The sequence below is a fragment of the Peromyscus leucopus genome, chromosome 1, assembly GCF_004664715.2.
Source record: "Peromyscus leucopus breed LL Stock chromosome 1, UCI_PerLeu_2.1, whole genome shotgun sequence".
Lineage (NCBI taxonomy): Eukaryota > Metazoa > Chordata > Mammalia > Rodentia > Cricetidae > Peromyscus > Peromyscus leucopus.
In genome coordinates, this window is record NC_051063.1 from 186,904,920 (window position 1) to 186,924,073 (window position 19,154).

Sequence of the window (19,154 nt, forward strand, 5' to 3'; positions counted from 1 at the left end):
CTCCTCTGCTTTGCTTTTCTGCAGGTTTTTCCTTAGACTTCTCCCAAAGGTGCCCAATTTTGAACTCATGGAGCTTTTCCCATCCTTCTTCCCATCCCCCCATTACTGCAGATTAGCCCTTGGCACTTTGCATAGCTGCTCCGTGGTCTGTGATTTCCCTTGCTGAATGACTACCTACCAGCCCCTTCCTCTCCGGGGACTCCTATATCTAGGGCTTCCAGAAGGACTGAAAAGACTATTCTGTTTTCTTGCTCCAACAGGAGAGGCAAGAGAAAGCACTAGGCATCCTAACGTACTTGGGCCAGAGTGCAGCAGAGGCCCAAACTCAGCCTCCTTGGTACCAGCTCCCCCCAAGGGAAGGGGGCTGCCCTCCAGGCCCAAGCCCAGACGAGAAGATCAAGAACCGGTTGGACCCCTTGAGGGAGATGCAGAAGCACCTGGGAAAGAAAAGGCACAGCAGTGAAAGTCGGCCTTCTAGAGAGGAGCGGCCTCAGAAACAACGGCCCCGAGAGTAAGAGCCCGGGTATCACAAAAAGGCTCAGCAGCAGAGTTGGGGTGAAATGGTTCTTAGTATATGGTCTAGAGACTTCTGTGGAGACAGACTTATTTTAGGATTTTAAGAACAGTATCTCCTCTAGCCACGCCATATGGCTAAAGCTATGTTTATGTGCAGGACTTCTCAGTTTTAATGTGCAAGGGTATCGTGCCATGTTTGTCTGTGTGTGCACCACATATGTGCTGGTGCCCTTAGAGACTGGAAGGCACTGGATCCCCTGAAACTGTGTCACTATACAGTGCTGGGGACCAAACCCTGGTCTTCTGAGGAGCCAGTGCGCTTACGCACTGAACTCTCTCCAGCCTTCAGTTTTCTTTGAGACGGGGTCTCACTATGTAGTTCTGGTTGGCCTCTGCCTCCCAAATGCTAGGATCAAAGGTTGTGTGCTCAGTTTTCATTTCTAATTCAGTACAGATATATAGATACAATTTACCACCTGGTGCCTTTAATCCCAGCACTTGGGAAAGCAGACAGGTAGACCTCTGAGTTCGAGGCCAGCCTGGTCTACAAGCCAGGGCTACACAGAGAAACAGATCTTTAAAATCACTGGGATTAGAGAATAAAAGCAGGTTTCTGTCTGTAAGATGCTGGATTCTATCAACTGCAGAAGGGGTACTCAAGGGTAACCTCTTTTTATTTGAAAATGGTACAGGGGCCCAGGATACTGCTCAGTGTGTTTTCTTGATCTGGAAGGGCATCTGATCTTAGAACCATGAGGAGGACTTGCTCATATGACCCAGAACCAGGTGGCTTCTCTCAAGCGTTCTGCTCTTTTGCTCTCCCCCGTGCAGGCCACCTTCCCTACAACAGCTCCGCACTGAGCGTCTTCAGCGGGAAGCAGCTGAGAGGGCTCGAGCAGAGGCCCTGCTGGCCCGGGTACAAGGCCGAGCATCCCAGCAAGGCCAGGCAGAAGTGGAAGAGACAGATGAAAGGAGGCGGCGGTACAACTCCCAGTTCAACCCCCAGCTGGCCCGGCGCCCCCGCCAGCAGAACCCCACTCCTGCCCACTGACTCCTGGGGGGATAGGAGAGGCTGCAGCTGCCAGCCGTCATATAAAACTATTTATTCATAAATATTTTCCAAAATGAAAATAGGTTTACCAAAAAATGTCCCTCACTGGGGAGGGGAGGAAGGGGCAGCCCTCGCCCCCAGGCCCCCAGGGTAGGGCAGAGAGGAGGAGAAAGCCTCCCTGCCCTTTCCCTGCTTCCTGGGGGGGAGGGTGCCTCATGGCCTTGGGCCTCCCCCAGTCTTCCAGGGCAGGGCCCTCACCTGGGCAGGGGGATCAGCATGCGGGGGAGGGGTCAGGTAGAGGGGCCGGTGTCACTGGAGGTCCCGGTCCTCCAGGTAGCGGTACTCAAAGGTGAAGCCTTCCTTCTTCCGCTGGCCCCACTTCTCGTAGTCAAAGTAGATGTAGGTGCCCTGGCCGGGGAAGAAGGTGGTCAGTGAGTGGACGAGGAGGGAGGCTGATCTGGGCCAGGCAGACGGACACAGAGGCAGTTGTCAGGGACATGGAGGTGCCAGGCTGATCTGTCCTACATGCTGACACCCTGTCACACTCCAACCTTGATGCCTTTAGAGTGGAGGAGGGAGATGCAGAGAGCCAGGCCCCAGGTGGACCTGCAGGCTTTCTCTACTATGGAGGACCTTGGCTAAGTGTGAATAGTCACGAGGCCTCGGCTTATGTTCAGACAGCGGGGAATGCTGACCGACAGGTGGCCTACATCCAACAGATGCCGCATCTATATCCAAGTGCTCTGCAGGGACACACACTTCATTGTAACTGAGATTCTGAGTGACTTCAGTGCTCTGAGACGCATTAATGTCGAGGACCAAACCAAGGTGAGACAGGAAGCCTGAAGTCAAAGTTGGTAGGATACAGGAAGAAAGAAGCTGGGTCAAGCGTCTGAAATGCTTCACAGTGGTCTGGAAGAGTGGAGGGGATGGATGGACAGAGTTCTGTGAGAATGGGACCATGAGGGCCAGCTTGGCACCTGGAAGTGTAGGTAGGGAAAATGTGCACAGGGAAAGCCACCGTGGAACACACCACCTGACAGCAACTACACGAAGAACAGAAATCCGTGACGCTCACTGTATAGCAGGCACCATTAGTACTTACATGTTATTAACTCATTTAATCCTTGTAACAACTGCATGAGATGGGCGCTGTGAACTCCCATTTGTACAGACAGAGAATCAAACCAAGAGAGGTTCTATCGACCTGCCCAATGTCAGCCAGCAAGAGCTAGGCTTAAACCCCTATCAGCCAGCTTTGGGGAATTTAGGGAGAGTGGAGTTTCCAATTGGCTGCCTAAACAGACTTCCTTCCAAGTACGCTCAAGTCCCTCCCTGCTCTGCTGGTTGCCAGGAAATGAAGAAGGGGTCACCGAGGTCAGGTTTGGGAGATGTCAACTAGAAAACGCCACACTCCCAACTAAAGTACCCAGGGCTGCATGGTGGAGGCAGTTAGCAGCTCTAGGAAAGTTTCTCTTTGGAAGAAGTAACAATGGCTCAGACCTAAAGCACCAAGATAGGGATAAATGGAGAGGGATAGCATCCCAGGCCAGGTGAACAGTGTGGGAGGCCAGTTTGGTCAGTCTACAGGACTGTGCTTGAAGGTCAAAGGCCAGTAGGACTGGGCTTGGGGACACTAGCCATACCCCAGTGGGACCAGGGTGGGCGGGGCCCTCACCTGCTCAAACTCATCTGTGATGGTCTTGGGCTCCTCGTGCCTCTGGAACCACATCATGTACTTGGTGTGGAATCGCCAGGACTGCTTCTTTAGGGCCTTGGCTGCCAAATACTGTGCCTTGGTTCCCTGGGAGAGAAAATGCAGAGGAAGATCAGGGGGCATCCAAATTGGGTAGGGAGCAGGGGAACAGGGCAGGGCATCAGGGCTGGACCAGGGCCCCCACAACAGACCAGCTGGGGTGGAGAGTCCACTTGGAGACAGTGCTGGGAGCACAAAACATACCATGGTCAGAAGAAAATGAAACAGGAGGTGAGGTGAGAATTGCTTTCAGAAAAGCTCCGAAAGAAGAAACTAATGCATAATGAAAGCTGAGAGGAGACTATGCAGAAAACTCAAGGGAGCTGGGGAGGGGCTGACTCACTGCAATCAGCGGTCTCTAGGGAAGCCCTCAGAGGCTATCCTAAACTAAAGGGAGCGGAGAGCTCTTAGCAGTGGAGTGGATACGGCCTAGGCCCTGCAGCCTCTCCCTGAGTCTGAGCAATTGGAATGCCTTGGGACTGGACAGGTTTGATTTGAGGGGGCCTGGGAGGGGGAGGGGTGCGGTCCCAGTGGCCGCAGTGGGACACCCACCTCGCCCCTCCAGCCCGAGGGGGGATGGCAGCGGTGGCGGCGGAGCTGGGGGGCCCGAGGCTGCCCCAGGGGCCCTGCTGTACCTCCAGATAGTAGAAGATGAAGAAGAGTGTCTCAGTTGACAGGCGCTGGTAGAACTCCACTGTGTCCGAGTGTGGGGGTGGCATCTGGTGGTGGTAGGGGGGTGTCGGGCAAGGGTTCCGGGGGAGGTACTGCCTGTGAACCAGAGAGGATTTAGCGCCAGGTGACTTCCAGTTCCTGCCCTGTCCTCAGGGAGGTGTTTAGAAGCACACTTCAACCTGCTATAGGGAGCCCCAAGCCAAGTCCTCAACACTGAGTACTCTACCTAGTCTCTCAGGACCCGGGAACCAGCTCCTCCCTCAGACTGTGGAGTCCCGGTCCCCAGCCCCTTCCTGCAGCCCTCACCGAATGCGCTCAGAGTCAGAGGGGTGGGGCATGTGGTGCCAGGCGGCCTCTTCCATGGCTTGCTGGTAAAGCTGCTCCTTGGTGAGGGACACCGGCCCCAGGGGACACACGCCCAGTGACAATGGTATGTTCACCTCTGACAGCTGCAGGGCTGGCTGGGCTGAGGTGGGGGGTGCTGATGTGCTGCTCAGGATGATGTCTGTAGGGAGGGATGGGGCACCAGGCCCCTCAATGATGAGGATGGGATCAGTTCCTCCTTCTTGGCTTTGCCCTCCCCACCATTCCATGACTACCACCTCGCTCTGTTAGGTGTAACGTTGGCACAGGGTCCTCAATACCAGAGCTGATAGCTGCCCGTTCTGCCATGGATTTCAGAGAGCTCAGAGGTTCAGGGGCCTGGAAGGAAAAAGGGGACAAGCCTCAGGACCTGGAGCAGAGAATGGGCTACATAAAGATGCAAGGCCTGATGGGACCTGTACACCCTGCCTACTCTTCTGTTGCTAGTTCCCTATTTGCAAGATCTGCCCATACTGTGCTAAAACACCATGGCTGTAAGGAAGCTGCAAATCTGAAGTCACCATCAGAACATGGTCCACTGACTCTCAGTGTGTAATTCTGTTCAGGGTCCATGACACATTCCAGAGGAAAGAATACCCTACAAAACACGGTGGACAGGCCATAGCACACATTTCCATAAAGACACCACATGCCGGGGGAATGCCCACTGGACTGCCCACAGTAATATGGCATCTTAGGGAGGTGGCTGGCAGGATTGCAGGCTCTGCTGCTGCTTAAGGAAGTCGGCCATCCCTTGGGCATTCAGTCTCCTTGGGAACATCAGTGGGTTGGGTCCGCAGCCCCCACACTGCTTTCCCTGGTGAAGCAGCTTAGGGCTGGCTCTTCTACCCACTCTGCACAACCCTTCCATTACCAAAGCCCACCCACAGACCTGCATCCAGATCTCTTGGAGGGACTCACTCTGTACTAGTCACAGCCAGTAAGGCCTAGTCCTTCATCCTGTTCTTCCCCCACCCCACCCACAGGAGCCTCTCCACAAGGTGTCATTTTGTTTCTTCTCCCCTAAAAACCATGCTAAGGCCCTATCACCCACTCAGGAGAACATCTACGATGCTTTTTCTTCCCTAGAAAAGGAGACACTGGATCTCCTGTCCCAGGATGGGCTCAGGGTCCACATCTGAGGAGCTCACCTTTATCTCCGGGGTGGTGCTGAACTGCGGGGGACCATTGAGTAGGGGGCCAGCTGCCTTGGCCTCACTGAAGCTGGGTGTCGGAGAACTGGGAGGATTCACAGGCAGTGGCACCAAGAGGCTGGGTCCCCCCGAATTGTTCCCTGAGCCTGAAGCCACACTCCCAGCCCCCGCTGGTGCTGCCGTACTGGGTTCCTTCCTGGGTAAGGAATGGAGGAGAGGGTTGGGGCTTTAGCTCCGTGGTAGAGGCTTGCCTAGCAAGCGCAAGGCCCTGGGTTTGATCCTCAGCTCCAAAAGAAAAAAAAATCTCTTAATAAAAATGTTAAAATAAAAAAAAAAAAAGAATGGAGGAGACTCAGATTAAGGTCCCTAAAGGAGGATGGGCACAGAAAATGGGCTCCAAAGGGGGCAGCTGAAGGCAAGACAGCCGGGGTGGGCAGAAGAGACAGCAATCTCTGGGACCCTCTTCAGTACAGCAGAGGTACTGAGTTAGGAATACAGGTTTTTAGGATCCCCTAACAGCTTAAAAGATGGGGGACAGGGTAGTTCTAGAGCAGTCACTGGGGCAGATGCAGAGTGAATAAAGTTCCTATCACAGAACAAGTAACCTTGCTCAGATGCAGATGGTGCAATCTCACTAGGGCTGGTAATGTCGGGGGCAAGGTGGCCAATCTTTCATTCAGCATGTGTTTGGAAACAGCGGGAGCAATCTGACGTCATATTGGAGAAACGGGGGACTAGGACATTTCACTTGGAAAGGGAAAAGCTCCCTCATCCATGGAAGTCAGGCCACCTCAGAGCAAAGAACAGAAACGGGGAGATAGCAGTCTGAAACCCAGAGTGGAAAATCAGTAAAAGAGGACAAAGCTGGGAACTGATGTACACCCGGCCCAGGTCTAAGAAGCAGGGACAGGCCTGGGAGCTCCGCAGCAAGGGTGCCGGAGAGCCTGTGCCCACCCTGCCACTCCACAACTACTCACGAGGTGCTGGGAGCTGGGTTGTGAGGGCCTGAAGTGGGGCCCAGGGCCTGGCTGCTGGCACTGCTGCCCCCACTGCTGCTCAGAGCCACCTCCGCAGGGCTGTCTGCAACAACCGAACTGTAGCCTGGGGAGCAGAGGGGCAAGTGTCACCAGGGTGCCAGCCCTGCCCCCTCGCCCTGCCCCAGCTGGCCGCACTTACTGGTGGCACCGTTCTGCTTGCCAGCCCCCGCGCCTGTGCCACTGCTGCTGCTGCTGCTGCTCCCTCCGCTGCCACCACCGCTTCCCCCGCCGCTCGGCTGGGCACTAGGAGGCCGGGGCTGGGCAGCGCTGGGCCCGCTGGCATTGGGTGGGGCCACAGCCTGGGCATAGGGGGCAGGAGTACCCGAGTTGTGGCTGGGAGCCGGACTGGCCTTGGGGCCCAGGGCACTTGGAGGTGCTGCTGGGGTAGAGGCCCCATTGTTGCCAGGGGCGGAGCTCAAGGCAGAAGTGGCAGGTGGGGGGCCAGAGGGGTAGGTGGGCGGCACAGCTGGGGACTGGGGGTGCTGGTTGCTGTGGACAGGCTTGGAGCCGTTTTTGGCTGGAGACTGCAGGAAAAAAGAACAGAGGGTCAGGTACTAGGCCAGCCTGTCCACTACCCACCACCCTCTCACTGTCTCTGACCTGCTATCAACAGTCCATACCCTCCGGGGCACCCAGCAGAACTCAACTGTCCTCATGTTTAAGACCCATTTATTCTTTTCAGCCCCTTCAGCTGTCCAAGTCCTGGCTGGACACTGCCCCGTCATCACACGAATCTGACAGGGGTTAGGTCGTTAAGACCAGAGACCAGTGCAAACTCTTAAATACCCTCCATTTGAGACCTGGAGTGGTGGTGCACGCCGCCTTTGATCCTAGCACTTGAGAGGCAGAGAGAAGCCGATCTCTCCGGGTTTGAGATTAGCCTGGTCTATTAGGCGAGTTCAAGCCAGTGAAGGTTACACAGTGAGATGCTTTAATTTTAAACAAAAATTAAACACCCCCCCTCCCCAAACACCTCAATTAGATCAGTTTAAAAGTAAGGGAACTGGGACAGCCAGGATACTTCTGAATGTCAGCTAAAGGCCTGTTACAGCCAGTCACAGGATTGTAAAATACAGTGGTGCACAGTGTAATGACCGGGAACCCCTATCTCAGACAAGTTCCAGAAACCAGGCTGCCATGCCAAACTGCCTCCTGGATTTCTGACCACCACAAGAACCTCACTTACCAAGTACCAAGGGAACTAGCCATTTTCTTTTCCCCTGGGATCATGCTTGACAGTCAGGGTGCCTGGGGAGGTGGCAGAGCTGGGCCCACTCCCAGGTGTCCCTGTCCCAGTCTCTCTCTCTCCATTACCCTTGCTGTTTCTCAACCCTTGTGCCCAATGAGGTCCCCCACCTAGGACTATTCCTTCTATCATCACAGAGGGGCTTCGGGATCCTTCTGCTCCTACAACATTCCTTTTCCTAAGGTGTGTTCTGTCTTAGAAGTTGACAGAGCTAAGAGAGTTCGTTCACTAGGAGCCAGAGGAATTGGAGAAGTGCCGCATACTCCTTCCTCTCTCAGAGACTGCTTCCTGCAGTCAGCACAACACAGGCATTCTGACTTCCGATCACTTCCCAGGCATGTCTGGTTCCTTCCGAGATGGTCTACAAAGACCAGGTCCTCAGTCCAACAGGCCCACCTCTCATACTTCCAAGCTTTCTGCTACAGCCCCTCTGTGTGATCTGCTGCTGCCACAGTACCATTCGGTCTTCTTCTGCAGGCCAAGTCAGGCCACCTCAACCACAGCACCAGTCATCAGCCTGCCCTCAGGGTGGCACTGTTTCTGGCACGCTACCGTCCCAAGAGCCCAGCAGCTTCAATGATTGTAAGGACCACTGAATAAACAAGTGACAAGCCATCAGACTCAGACCTGGACCCACCTGGCTGACTTCACTATCTGTCGAGCGGCCTCTCTTCTTATCATCTTCAGAGTTTTCCTGAGGTATGGGAAGTAAGAGTCAGAACTGTGTGACTTCCAGGGTCCCGACACAAAAGGCAATCCTTTAAAGGACCCAGGAGGGCCCTTACTGCTCTTAATTTCTCACAGGCCCACCTGACTCATCCTGTGACCCAGAGCTGTTCCACCATCCACCTGAAACTGGGAAACAGCTAAATCTGAGCTCCTCAGTACTGTCTTCTGAGAGCCAGCACTCACTCCCACCCTGGGAAGTACTCAGGAACCTCTCAGACTTTAGCCCTGGATCCCTGTCAGAGAGGACATACCCAGCTGCTCAGTCCTCAAGCACCCCACACTGTAGCACACCACCACCACCACCTAAAACCCACATGAATGCTAAACCTGAGTGGGAACCCAGGGTCAATCTTTTGGCTTTTTATATCCATTCCATACCAGGAAAGACCTTGGAGCACAAAAAGCCTAGATTGCAATTCCTCAGCTGCTCTCTCTCTAGGGCAAGACCGGGCTTTTGATTTCTCTATGCCCACCCTCTTGGGAGCCCAGACCCTCACCGTAGTGCAGTTAGCTGGGCTGGGTGGGATGGGAGAGCTGGAAGTTGTTGAGGTGGGCGTGCTGCTGGACTGGTTGAAGATCTCATCCTCCATGTGGCTGTGGCTGGGGGGGGAGGTGGCGACCAGCGCCTGTGCTGTGGGGGCAGGGGAGCAGCATGCTTAGCTGGTTCAGCCACACCTCCTGCCCTCACCCTCTGTGCCATGAAGGTCAGCCCAGGGCCTCACGAATGTCCTCGAGGTCCAGGTCGTCATAGAGGAATTCGTTCTCTTCAAAGTCGGGGTCCTGGGACGAGTCAACGTAGTACTCCACGTCATCCTTGATCTTTCGGATGGCGTCAACCAGGATGGAGTCATTGTCCAGCATGCGCAGGATGGTCTCCAGCATGCGCACATGGTAGCGGTGCTTCTCGATGTGCCGCTTCAAGCCCTCAATCCGGTCCTGCTTCTGCTGGCGAGCCCAGGGCCAGGCTCAGGGGCTGCAGAGCACCTGCCCAGCCCTCCTGCCCCCACAGAACCTGTCCTCAGTCCCCCGTCCCCAGGGCACCCCAAAAACTCCACTACAGCCCCTCCCAGCATGGGGCAGTGAGGAGTATGCCCACCCTCTGTCCCAGTGAGGACCAGTCTGAGGTTTCTGATATCTCAGGGACCCACTTCTCCCTCCTCAAACCCTTTGGGCTCTGGAGATCCTAGAAACCTGTGACGCCTGTGCTCACCCAGCCTCCCACCGCTCTGCCCTCTGCCTGGAATACACATCCCATCTCGTGGCAACAGTAATGACAGTACTAAGGACAGAGCCGTGAGAAGGAAACTTGCTGTCTATTTACTGTCAGCAACCACAGGGAGCTCCTGCTCCTCTCCAAAGTTCCAGTTCCCTTTACCACCTGACACCTTAGTGCCAGTTCACCCTTTCCCCTCTCAATCCCTGGTTTTCAAATCTCACCAATCATGATATACCTCTCACTTTCCATCCTACCCCAGCTTCCTTCTCTGGTGACATTAAGCAGACATCCCCTTGAATTCACACTCTACAACCCTAAAGGTGTAGGATCCAGGACCCTAACAAACGGCTTTGGTTCAAACCATCCTTTCCCGAGTATCCCATAGCCATTGGTTTCTCAGGGACACACATCACCCCGCTCCTGAGAACCTGGTATCTTTGGGGTGCTGTGTACCTTCCCAATCTGGCTGTCCCTTCATGTCTCACTTACTTTGAGTCCCAGCTGAACCTAAGTCTATCTTCACCCAAACTAACCCTAGCAAATATCCCAGGATCCTATCTTACCTCCTCCCTATCCCACTCAGCCAGCTAGGCTGCCTCGTCCTGCTTCTCCATCTCTACACCAGGTGATTTTAGACACCCAGAACTAGACTCCCTCCCACAAGCCTCCAGAGGCTTCCTGTGCACAAGCCACATCCAGCCCTACCCCATGGGTGATGGTTCTCCCCCCACTCACATCCTTGTCGCCCTTCTTCTTGCGGGTCTGTACCGACAGTGACTCCACCTCACTCTCAAACTGGTCCACCTGCATATTTAGGGTGTCAATGGTGTTCTGGGGAGAGAAGGGAAGAGGGGTTTGTCCTCGAGCCCCTGATGTACACTTAAGTCTGGGCCCATGTGCTCCCTTCCTTCTCTGTCCCAACTCACCGTGAGCCACTGGCCAACCTCTTCCTTCTCCTTCTGGGCAGGGTCCACCTTCTGAGCCAGACCCAGGCCCTCCTTGCTATAAGCTTTGGTTTTGGTCTCTCGTTCCACGACTTTGAACCGTTCCATTTGCTGTGGAGAGTACAGTTGGTGGAGAGCTCACAAAGGTGGGACAGGAGCTGTAAGGCCTAGCAATGCTACAGACAGCCTGGAGACCTCTCTCTGCCCTTCCCTTGGCTGTGGAGACATTACTCTTCTCAGGAGTTTGGAGTTGCTGCTCCACTTCTGCCTTCTGGGGTCCCAGGAACCTGATCATTTCACCAGCCCACAGAGCCCCAGGCTCTGGTGTCCTACCGTTTCAATGAGCTTGCGGTTTTCGATAAGCTGCCTTTTGTCCTTGATCTCGTTGGATGCCACCCATGTCTTGATCTGGTCCCTCAGCCGCTGAAGGGAGACCCAGCAAGAAAATCAGGCTGCAGCCTAGGAACTGGGGCCCTTAGTGACCTCTTCTCCCTGGGACCCAGCAGTCCACTCTCCCCAACCCTCCTCCCACAGGACACAAGAGTCCAGCCCCAGCCCCCTCACTTGTAGCTTCTTAATCTCCTTCTTTAGGTCAGCCTCATACTTTTCTTTCTGGTTCGCGTTGGCTGCATTGTGGAGCTGAGGGATGAAGAATTCAGCAGTCAATGTGAGGGTGGCTGCCCAGAACTCGCCATAGCAGAAAAGGTCCAGTCTCTTTCTTCCTCGGCAGGGACATCTAGGACCCCCTCCCCACAGTCGATCTTAGAGATGATTCCCTGGTCAACTCCCTGAGACTCTGAACTTCTTGGTTCTCCTCCCCACAGACCCAGATTTTGAGGTTCCCAGGCCATGTACCTTTTGCCAAATATCTTCAAACTGCTCCACGCCTTCGGACACCTTCTTGAGGCAGCGATCAATCTCACCTGGCCAGGGAGGAAGACTATTAGGATCCTGCCAAGGCAGCAAATATCCAAAGACAAGCTCCCAGAAGAGAGGGCATGTGGCCACATTTACAGTCTATTACCTTGGAGTTTGCGCTTGTCCGCCATCTTCCCTGCCCTACAGACGAACTCTCTTCATACTCTCTTGGAAATGGACGCTGCTGGGGAAAATTGGGTAGGACTTAACATCTATTCCTTGGCTAGTCCAAATGCAGAGACGTAGTGGGAGTCACGGGGTAGGTAGGATGGTAGAGGGAAGAAACAGTTACTTGCCCTCTTCCCTACCTGATGATACAACTCAAGGCCTTGCACATGCAAGCATTCTTTCATCTAGCTACATCCCCAGCTGCATTTCCTATCTGATAAGGGAGATCTGACCTGCTTTTAAATTCCTTCAGTTGCCCAGCACAGAGATGGGCAGACTGGATTCTGGGAAACTGTTGAAACAAAGACTGCTGTATCTTATTTGTGGGCCTCTTACTTTGGAAGCAAAAAATTTCTAGAGTACAGAGTATCTGTTCTCTAGATGACACTACAGCACATGCAGCACAGAGTGGAGTGCTGGGATGCAGGCATGAGCCCTAGAAATGAGGATTCTAAACAGGGGTTGGGAGCAGAGGTGACTGGGAGAGGCCACTCCAGACAAGTCAGGAAATACATGAGGCTGGCAGCTCCTGGAAAGATGAGATGCTGTGTATACAGGTGTGAACTGAAGGGTAAGAGTGATAGGGGACTTCTGTAGCTATGAAGACCTGGACCCGCTCATACAGGACAGGGCAGGATGTCAAACAAGAGGGTCTTACACTTCCAAGAAATGTACTTCACAGTAGAATCCTGGAGCCCACACAGATAATGCTCCTGACCAGAAGAGCTTGAAACTAAAAACGGTCATAGAAACTTGGGAGCAGGAAGCAGCACCTCAAGAGGGCTGGGAGAAGATAGAAATCTTGCAAAGATAAGAGAGTAAAAGGTACCTTAGCTGTGAGAGAGCAGATCTGCACACATGGAGGAATTCCCTATCAGATAGACTGGCAATTTAGACTCAGAAACATGAGCCCATCAGGGCAGAAACCAAAATGAACAGAGGGGCACCTACTTTTATTCTGAAGAAAGGTGAACTTAACTCGGAGGGGCCTGAGGACAAAGGACTGAGGAGGGGAAGGTTATAGCCAAAGAAGTCCACACAACAAAACTTGACTCTGAAACAGGGCAACCTGGAGAGGGAGGGACATGGGAAGAGGATTTTTGAACCGCCAGCAGAAGCAGTCTCCCTAGGGGTATACTAAAAAGCAAGGCTCTGAAAACTATACAGGACAGAGGTGCCCCAAAGTAGCTCTTAGCAGAAACAGCCCTACTCCCAGGACCAAGAGTTTCAACCTGGCAGGCAGCTATGAGGGTCCTTACTAACAAGGAAAGGAATACCCAGAGAACAGAAGGTGCAATGTGGGGAATGTTTCAAAGCGCACTGTCAGCCTAATGTACTTACAACCAGTGCAACAGAAAAACAGGATCGTACCCTTTCCAAGAACAGGCTCTTAGAATACAGCTCAGGCTGGCTTTGAACACACATTCCTGCCCTGACCTCCCAAATGCTGGGGTTAGAGGAGTGCGCTGCCATTCCTGGCTCAGTTTTTTCCATTTCCACTAATCACAGGTGACGAGCAACCACTGCATGGACACTGAATTTTGGAGCAGGATTTAGAAAAAGAGGCCCAGAGAGGATGTAGTTGGCACCTCTTCTGAAAGGAATTTTCAAAATTAACTCTACAGAGTCCCACTCTGTGGGGAGGTAGGTATGGGTAGCACCTGAGGCTCTAGGAACTTAAATAAAGGACCTATTTAAAAAAAAAAAAAAAAAAGCAGCACTCTCATCTGAGGATTGGCTGACACACCACACACCAGGAATCTTCAGCAAGATGAGACAACCAGCAAAAGGACTCAGCAAAGAGCCCCACTGAGGAGACTGAAGTACAGGCACCTCTGATCCAGGGATCTTGCCTGGGATCAGCAGAGGTGTTCAGGATCTTGACCAGGAATGAGTCTTGGCTCTACCATCCATCAGCACAGAAGAGCCCCCTTTTACACCAGGGAAGGGAGGAGTGTTAAACAGAGCTTACACTACCCACTCTGTCCCAAGAGCCTACAGGAGGGTTCTGGACAGGCACTGCAACCCAGACAAGGCACTCCAACCTTAAGGAGGCGAGGCCCTACCCTAATTCCACAGTGATGTGGTTGGGACAGGGGGGAGGTGATATGCCTTACAGTGAGAATACAGTACTATGGCACCAAAAAAATGACAGAAATCCTAAAGGAGCCAGAAACAAGGTGTCATAAAAACAGGGGCCAGTGAGTAGGATCAGCATAAACCAAGCCTGACAACCTACATTCAATCTCCAGGATTCACATCGCAGAAAGAGACCCAACTCTCAAAAGGTGTCCTCGATCTTTCACATGTATGCTGGCATGTATACATTCCAAAGAGCACATACACACCAAACAAACAAACAAACGAAATGTTGGGCCAGGGCTGGCCTTTAATCCCAACCCTTGGGAGACAGAGGCAGACAGATCTTAAGGTCAGCCTGGTCTACATAGTGAGTTGCAAGCCATCCCAGACTACATAGAGAGAAAGTGTCTCAAAAAAAAAAAAAAAAAAATCAACCAAATAAAGCAATAAAAAATAATTAAGGCCTGTGAGATGGCTGAGTAGATAGAGGTACTCGCTATGATAAAGGTACTGGTGATCTGGATTCAACCCGAGTCCCAAATAATGAAAGCAAAGAATCAACTTCTCAAAGGTTTTTTTCTGAACCCCACATTTGTCTTGGCATGCATGCACATACAGAAAATCAACTTTAAACATATATAAAATAAGAAAAAAAATTAAGAGCTGGAGACGTCTCAGATGGAAATGTCACTTGTTGCTCTCTCACAGTCCAGGTTCAGTTGCCAGCACCCACATAGCCGCTCACAATTACCTGTAACCCCAGTTCCAGGGGAACCAATAGCCTTCTCAGGTACAGCACAACACACTTACATGGAGGGATAGAATAAAAGTAATTTTAAAAAGTAATGAAAAAAAAAGAACAGGTGTAATACTTCAGCCATCAAGATGGGCGGGCACAGCTGTGTAAGTGAAGACAGCATCTGAGTGGCAAAAGGCTGCTGCTCCACAGAGCAGGACAAGGCCCACACACCCAGGAGTTTCTGCTCTAGAGGCTGGAGCCTCAGCTAGAGTGGAGGCAACACAAAACAAACAAACAAACAACAACCGCTGCACACCAAGAGGGTGCACACACCTGAGAAGCCAGAAAGGAAGCCAGTGCTGGAGCCTCAAACCAGAGGTGCCACCACCAAGGACTGCCTACCCCATTTTCCAAGACCCTCTCAAGAGGCCATCAGCACAGGGCCCTTTTGAGGTAGGCAAGCACCTTCACACAGAACATAAACATGTACACAGATGGGATGGGGTTTGGACAGCATGGAGGAAGCTGGGCCTCTTGGCCCATGATGGAGGCTCCTCTGTCCAAGTGTGGGCACATCCTCAAATCAGGACTCACAACAGGAAACACAACGAAGCGATCTCCAGAACTTTTCACCACAGGTTCCAAGATCGTCACACCGAGACCTGATGAGGGCACAGCCTTAATCCTGAAGGCTGGTGCTGTTGAGTGGCCACACAGGCATCCTGGGGCACAGCACAAGGCACCCTGCAGATAAGAGGGCTCACACTAAAGCCAGGAGCAGTGGCAAGCAGCGCTGGAGGCGGAACTTGAACCCAGTGGAGGACCCTGGCACCCCCACATGGGGGTTCTATTAGGTGAATAAAGTAGCCCCTGGAGAGACCCAACACCAAAGGTAGGGGATGAGGAACCTGCACCGTGAAAAGTCATCCTTATGAATCTTTAGTCCCAAGCAAAGTGACCACAGTGGTCTCTCTCCCAAGTCCCAGACACCACACAAGGAACCTTCACTTTAGACCCACAGAAAAACCACAGAGGAGTCAATCACACTAGCCGGGGGTACTCACACCCAAAAGTACCTAGCCTCACAGTGAGTACACCAGGGTGTAGTCATCTCACATGCAGGAGAGAGGGTGATGATAAAACCAAAGAAGGAAGGAACTTTACCTTGCAGGTGACACCACCCCACAAATACAACACAAATGCAGGGAGAAAGGCCACCCCTTGCACACGCAGCAGGAGACCTAGGCGAGGAATGCTTGCCTATGGGGTACCAGCTGGGTGAGAAGGACCACTCTAGCCCGGCACAATGCTTTCACCCGGTGGATTTCAATTACGGGAGATTACACATACACACAGGTGGGTCAATGAGAAAGGAAGTGCAGGGAGGTAACCACCCATAGGATGTTGGGGAGAAGGTGAAGACAGTGAGGAAACCCTTGCCGAAAGGGCAGAGATCGAATCCGAGGATGACAGTCACAGAACGGAGATGCAGCTGTTTAGAAGAGGGGCTCTAACTGCCCCTAATAGCAGCATACCAATAACAGAGCCCGGGAGCTCACAATCCACCGACACGGACCCAGGAGAGTTCAACAGCTCCCACCACACACAGCAATACCAGCAGACTTGACATCACTAGGAAGCCACATCCAGGGAGGCAGACAGCTTGCACCTTGGTGGAGCTTGCATCCCCAAAGCTAGAGGCCGCTGATACCCCTACCTCAAAGATGTAAAAGACCTCCTGAAGCCAGGAAGTGAGCAATACGGTGGACAGTCCTGAATCCAAGGTCTGGGGAGGGAGTGTTTAAAAAAAAAAAAAAAAAAAAAGCCATGCTTCCTTAAAAGAAGACTGGTGGAATGGGACATCTAGGAGACTTGACTGCCAGAGCTGTGAGGACAAGGTGGAAACTTTGGCTTAGGCTCCAACTCACAACGGGAGCTGCACCCTCGGGTCTTGGGGACTTTTCCTCCACCAGATCCATCTCTTCCAAAGAGGCTTCCCCCTATCAAGACACCAACAAGCTGGAGCTCTCGGGTGCAGAGGCCACGCTCCCAAAGGGAGCTCCCGGGGAGGGCATGACTGCAGGAGTGCCCCCAACACCCACCGCAGAGAGCCCCGGCCCCGGCCCGGCCCGCTGCGCGCCCATCGCTCCAAGCCCGGCAGGCAGGAGGCGGAGGAGGGCGGGCACCTCGCACCCGGGGCCGGAGCGCTGCCACGCGGGAATCGGGACGCGCGGGAGGGCTGAGAGTGGAGGGTCCCCGCCCGCCCGCCCGCCCGAGCCGAAGCCAGGCCCGAGCGCGCGGCCGGCCGGGGCAGGGCCAGGGCCCGGCGGGCGCGGAGGCCGTGTCGCGGCAGGCGGAGGGGTCGCGGGGCGGGAAGGCAGCCGACGACGCTGAGGGGAGAGGGGAAGGGGTCCGGCCCAGTCGAGCCTGACGCTCTCACCGCAGGAGCTGGCGCCGCCGCTGCGGAGCGTATCGCGACAGGCGAGGAGGGGGAGACGGAGGCGAGCGCCCGCCAGCCGCCTTTTTTTTTTTTTTTTTTTTTCCTCTTTCCTCGCGCCCCAAGCCCGGGCGCTATCGCGATAAGAGGGCGCAAGAGCCGGAAGTGGGGTTGGGTTGTTGATAGAGGAAGTGGGCCCGGGGTTGTTCTAGACGACCGAGTAGGGGATTCGGGGCTCAAGGGAAGGCCCGGCGGCGGCTGCCGACGGCTCCACGGAAGCTGAACGGGCCCGGTCCAAGATGGCGGCGGCGGAGGAGGCCTCCCCTCCTCTCTTCTCGTCTCTGGCGCCGGCCCGCCCCCGAGCCCCGAATATAGGTCCGTCATTGCTCCCGCAGCACGTCGCTCTGCGCCGTCAGGCGCGTCCCATTGGCTCCTGGGGAGGACAGGGCCGGCCCCCTCCCTAGGATTGGCTGATCCCTGCAGGGCGCGGCGTTCGATTGGCCTCCCGCTCAGCTTGCTTGGATTGGCTCAGGTTTTCCTTCCCGGCTCCTCCTCCTCCTCCCCGCCTCAGAGCACAACACGCCAGCGCGAGGGCCTGGATGTCAATCAGGAGGCCTGTGTCGTGCTGATTGGGTGTGTCCGCCCCCTTCTCCTAAATCAATTGGCTGCGGGGAGGAGTCAGGCTGAGGGGCGGGAAGTCGTCCGTCAAGTTTGAAAGCAGCTGCAATTGGTTGCAAGGTATATTCCGCCCCGAACTCATTGGTTGGCCATGGAAGTGGGTAGGGGAAAACGACGGAAGGCATGGAGAGTGGGTGTTAAAGGCAGCTTACCTAGTGGGAGACGACAGGTGACTGGGGGTGGAGTGTGGGGTGGGGCATTAGGCCCAAGTTGTCTGCCAATCAAAAGAGCCACCAGGCCTAAGGGGAGGGGCTGGACAAGGAGGCCCCTCCCATTTCCCTGGGCAGGCTCGTCAGCTTGGCCAATAGGGTAGTTGTTAGCGGAGGGTGCTGCGTGAGCGGCCGACAGGTGTGGTTCTCTGAGCATCCCTCCCTATTCCTGCCGTCCGGGTAAGAGTTCCCCAAGAGCCTCTGCTTGGCATAGCTCTAAAACTCAGTGCTTTCTGGCGGAATCAGAGACAAGTCACCGGCAGCATGCATAGCAGAAGTGACTGAGCATGGGGCTGTCCTGCCTCCAGTTAAGTGAGAAGGCAGACTGTGGGGCACTCTCCTCTACCTCCGTCTCTTTGGTGTTGCAAGGATTCTGTAGCTGTAGAAGCTGCATAAGAAGCTGCGCTTTACCCTAACTTGATTACATCTGCCATGGCTACTCATTAGAGCTCTGCTATGCTTCTTAGGGAGAAAACTTCCCCGACCACCCTTGCAGAATGCTTAGGTGAGCCTCTTTAATTTTGTTCAGACCCTGCCCTTTTATTTTAAAAATACTTACTTGGGTCTCCCTCTCTGGATTTCTCAGTGTTTAGCACTCATAACGCACTCCATAGCCTTTTGCTGAATTAGTAGATGAATAGTCCCAGCAATGACTTGCGTTGAAAACTTGAGCACCACGTTTTCACGAATTGGGAAGCCAGATCTAGCTCTGCCTGCCTAGGTGAAGGAAATTAAGATAAATCCAAACTTGAAGAGAACGTGGATGTGCATTGCACCCCAACAGAATGGCATGAAGCAAGAAAGGAAGAAATGGCTTATAAAAAAGCATATTCTGCTGGAGAGATGGCTCGGCAGTCAAGATAACACTTTGCTGCAGAGGACTTGGGATTCTGTTCCCAGCATCCACATGGTGGCTCACATGCCTGTTAACACCACTTCCAGGGTATCTGACTCCCTTATACTAACACATTCACAAACTGTTTTTTAAAAAATGCTTATTTTTAGGGTCACATAGACTTAAGAAAGTGAAACCTGGGAAGCTGCATTTGTCCAGATTTTTCCTAACACCCCCATACTCTTTTGAGTTTGTTATTCATGCACAGCTTTGCTATTCCACGTGGGCCCTGAATGGGGACCTGCTTCTAGCCTTATCAGGAATCTGTGTGTTTGTTAAGATGCAGCTTATCTAAGTGGTTCCCAATTCTACTTCTTCTGACAAGCTCCCAGGGCATGCTGATG

At 53.6% G+C, this 19,154-nt stretch overlaps 2 protein-coding genes across 8 annotated transcripts in view; one reads left to right on the top strand and one right to left on the bottom strand.

Moving 5' to 3' along the window:
• The window catches only part of Leng1 (leukocyte receptor cluster member 1), a 4,354-nt gene extending 2,707 nt beyond the window's left edge, over positions 1-1,647 (top strand). The window contains exons 3-4 of the mRNA XM_028863033.2: positions 261-511; positions 1,348-1,647. Coding sequence (XP_028718866.1) covers positions 261-511; positions 1,348-1,567 — 471 coding nt within the window. The 3' untranslated portion in view covers positions 1,568-1,647. The remainder of the gene's footprint in view (positions 1-260; positions 512-1,347) is intronic.
• Cnot3 (CCR4-NOT transcription complex subunit 3) lies at positions 1,603-17,365 on the bottom strand. Of its 7 annotated transcripts, none has more exons than XM_028863031.2 (18): positions 17,032-17,365; positions 11,709-11,783; positions 11,540-11,607; positions 11,249-11,323; positions 11,018-11,107; positions 10,667-10,795; positions 10,476-10,571; positions 9,247-9,466; positions 9,022-9,155; positions 8,433-8,489; positions 6,689-7,073; positions 6,490-6,613; positions 5,510-5,708; positions 4,598-4,697; positions 4,302-4,500; positions 3,959-4,091; positions 3,246-3,371; positions 1,603-1,975 (listed from the first exon to the last, which is right to left on the bottom strand). In XM_028863031.2, the coding sequence occupies exons 2-18, from the start codon at positions 11,731-11,733 to the stop codon at positions 1,877-1,879; spliced, it is 2,259 nt and encodes a 752-aa protein (XP_028718864.1). In that variant the 5' UTR covers positions 11,734-11,783; positions 17,032-17,365; the 3' UTR covers positions 1,603-1,876. The 7 variants fall into 7 exon arrangements, with proteins under 7 accessions (XP_028718864.1, XP_028718859.1, XP_028718861.1 ...); XM_028863026.2 differs by having other exon boundaries at positions 1,605-1,975; positions 9,247-9,469; XM_028863028.2 differs by having other exon boundaries at positions 1,605-1,975; positions 9,247-9,469; positions 11,709-11,786.
• Positions 17,366-19,154: the final 1,789 nt, after the last annotated feature.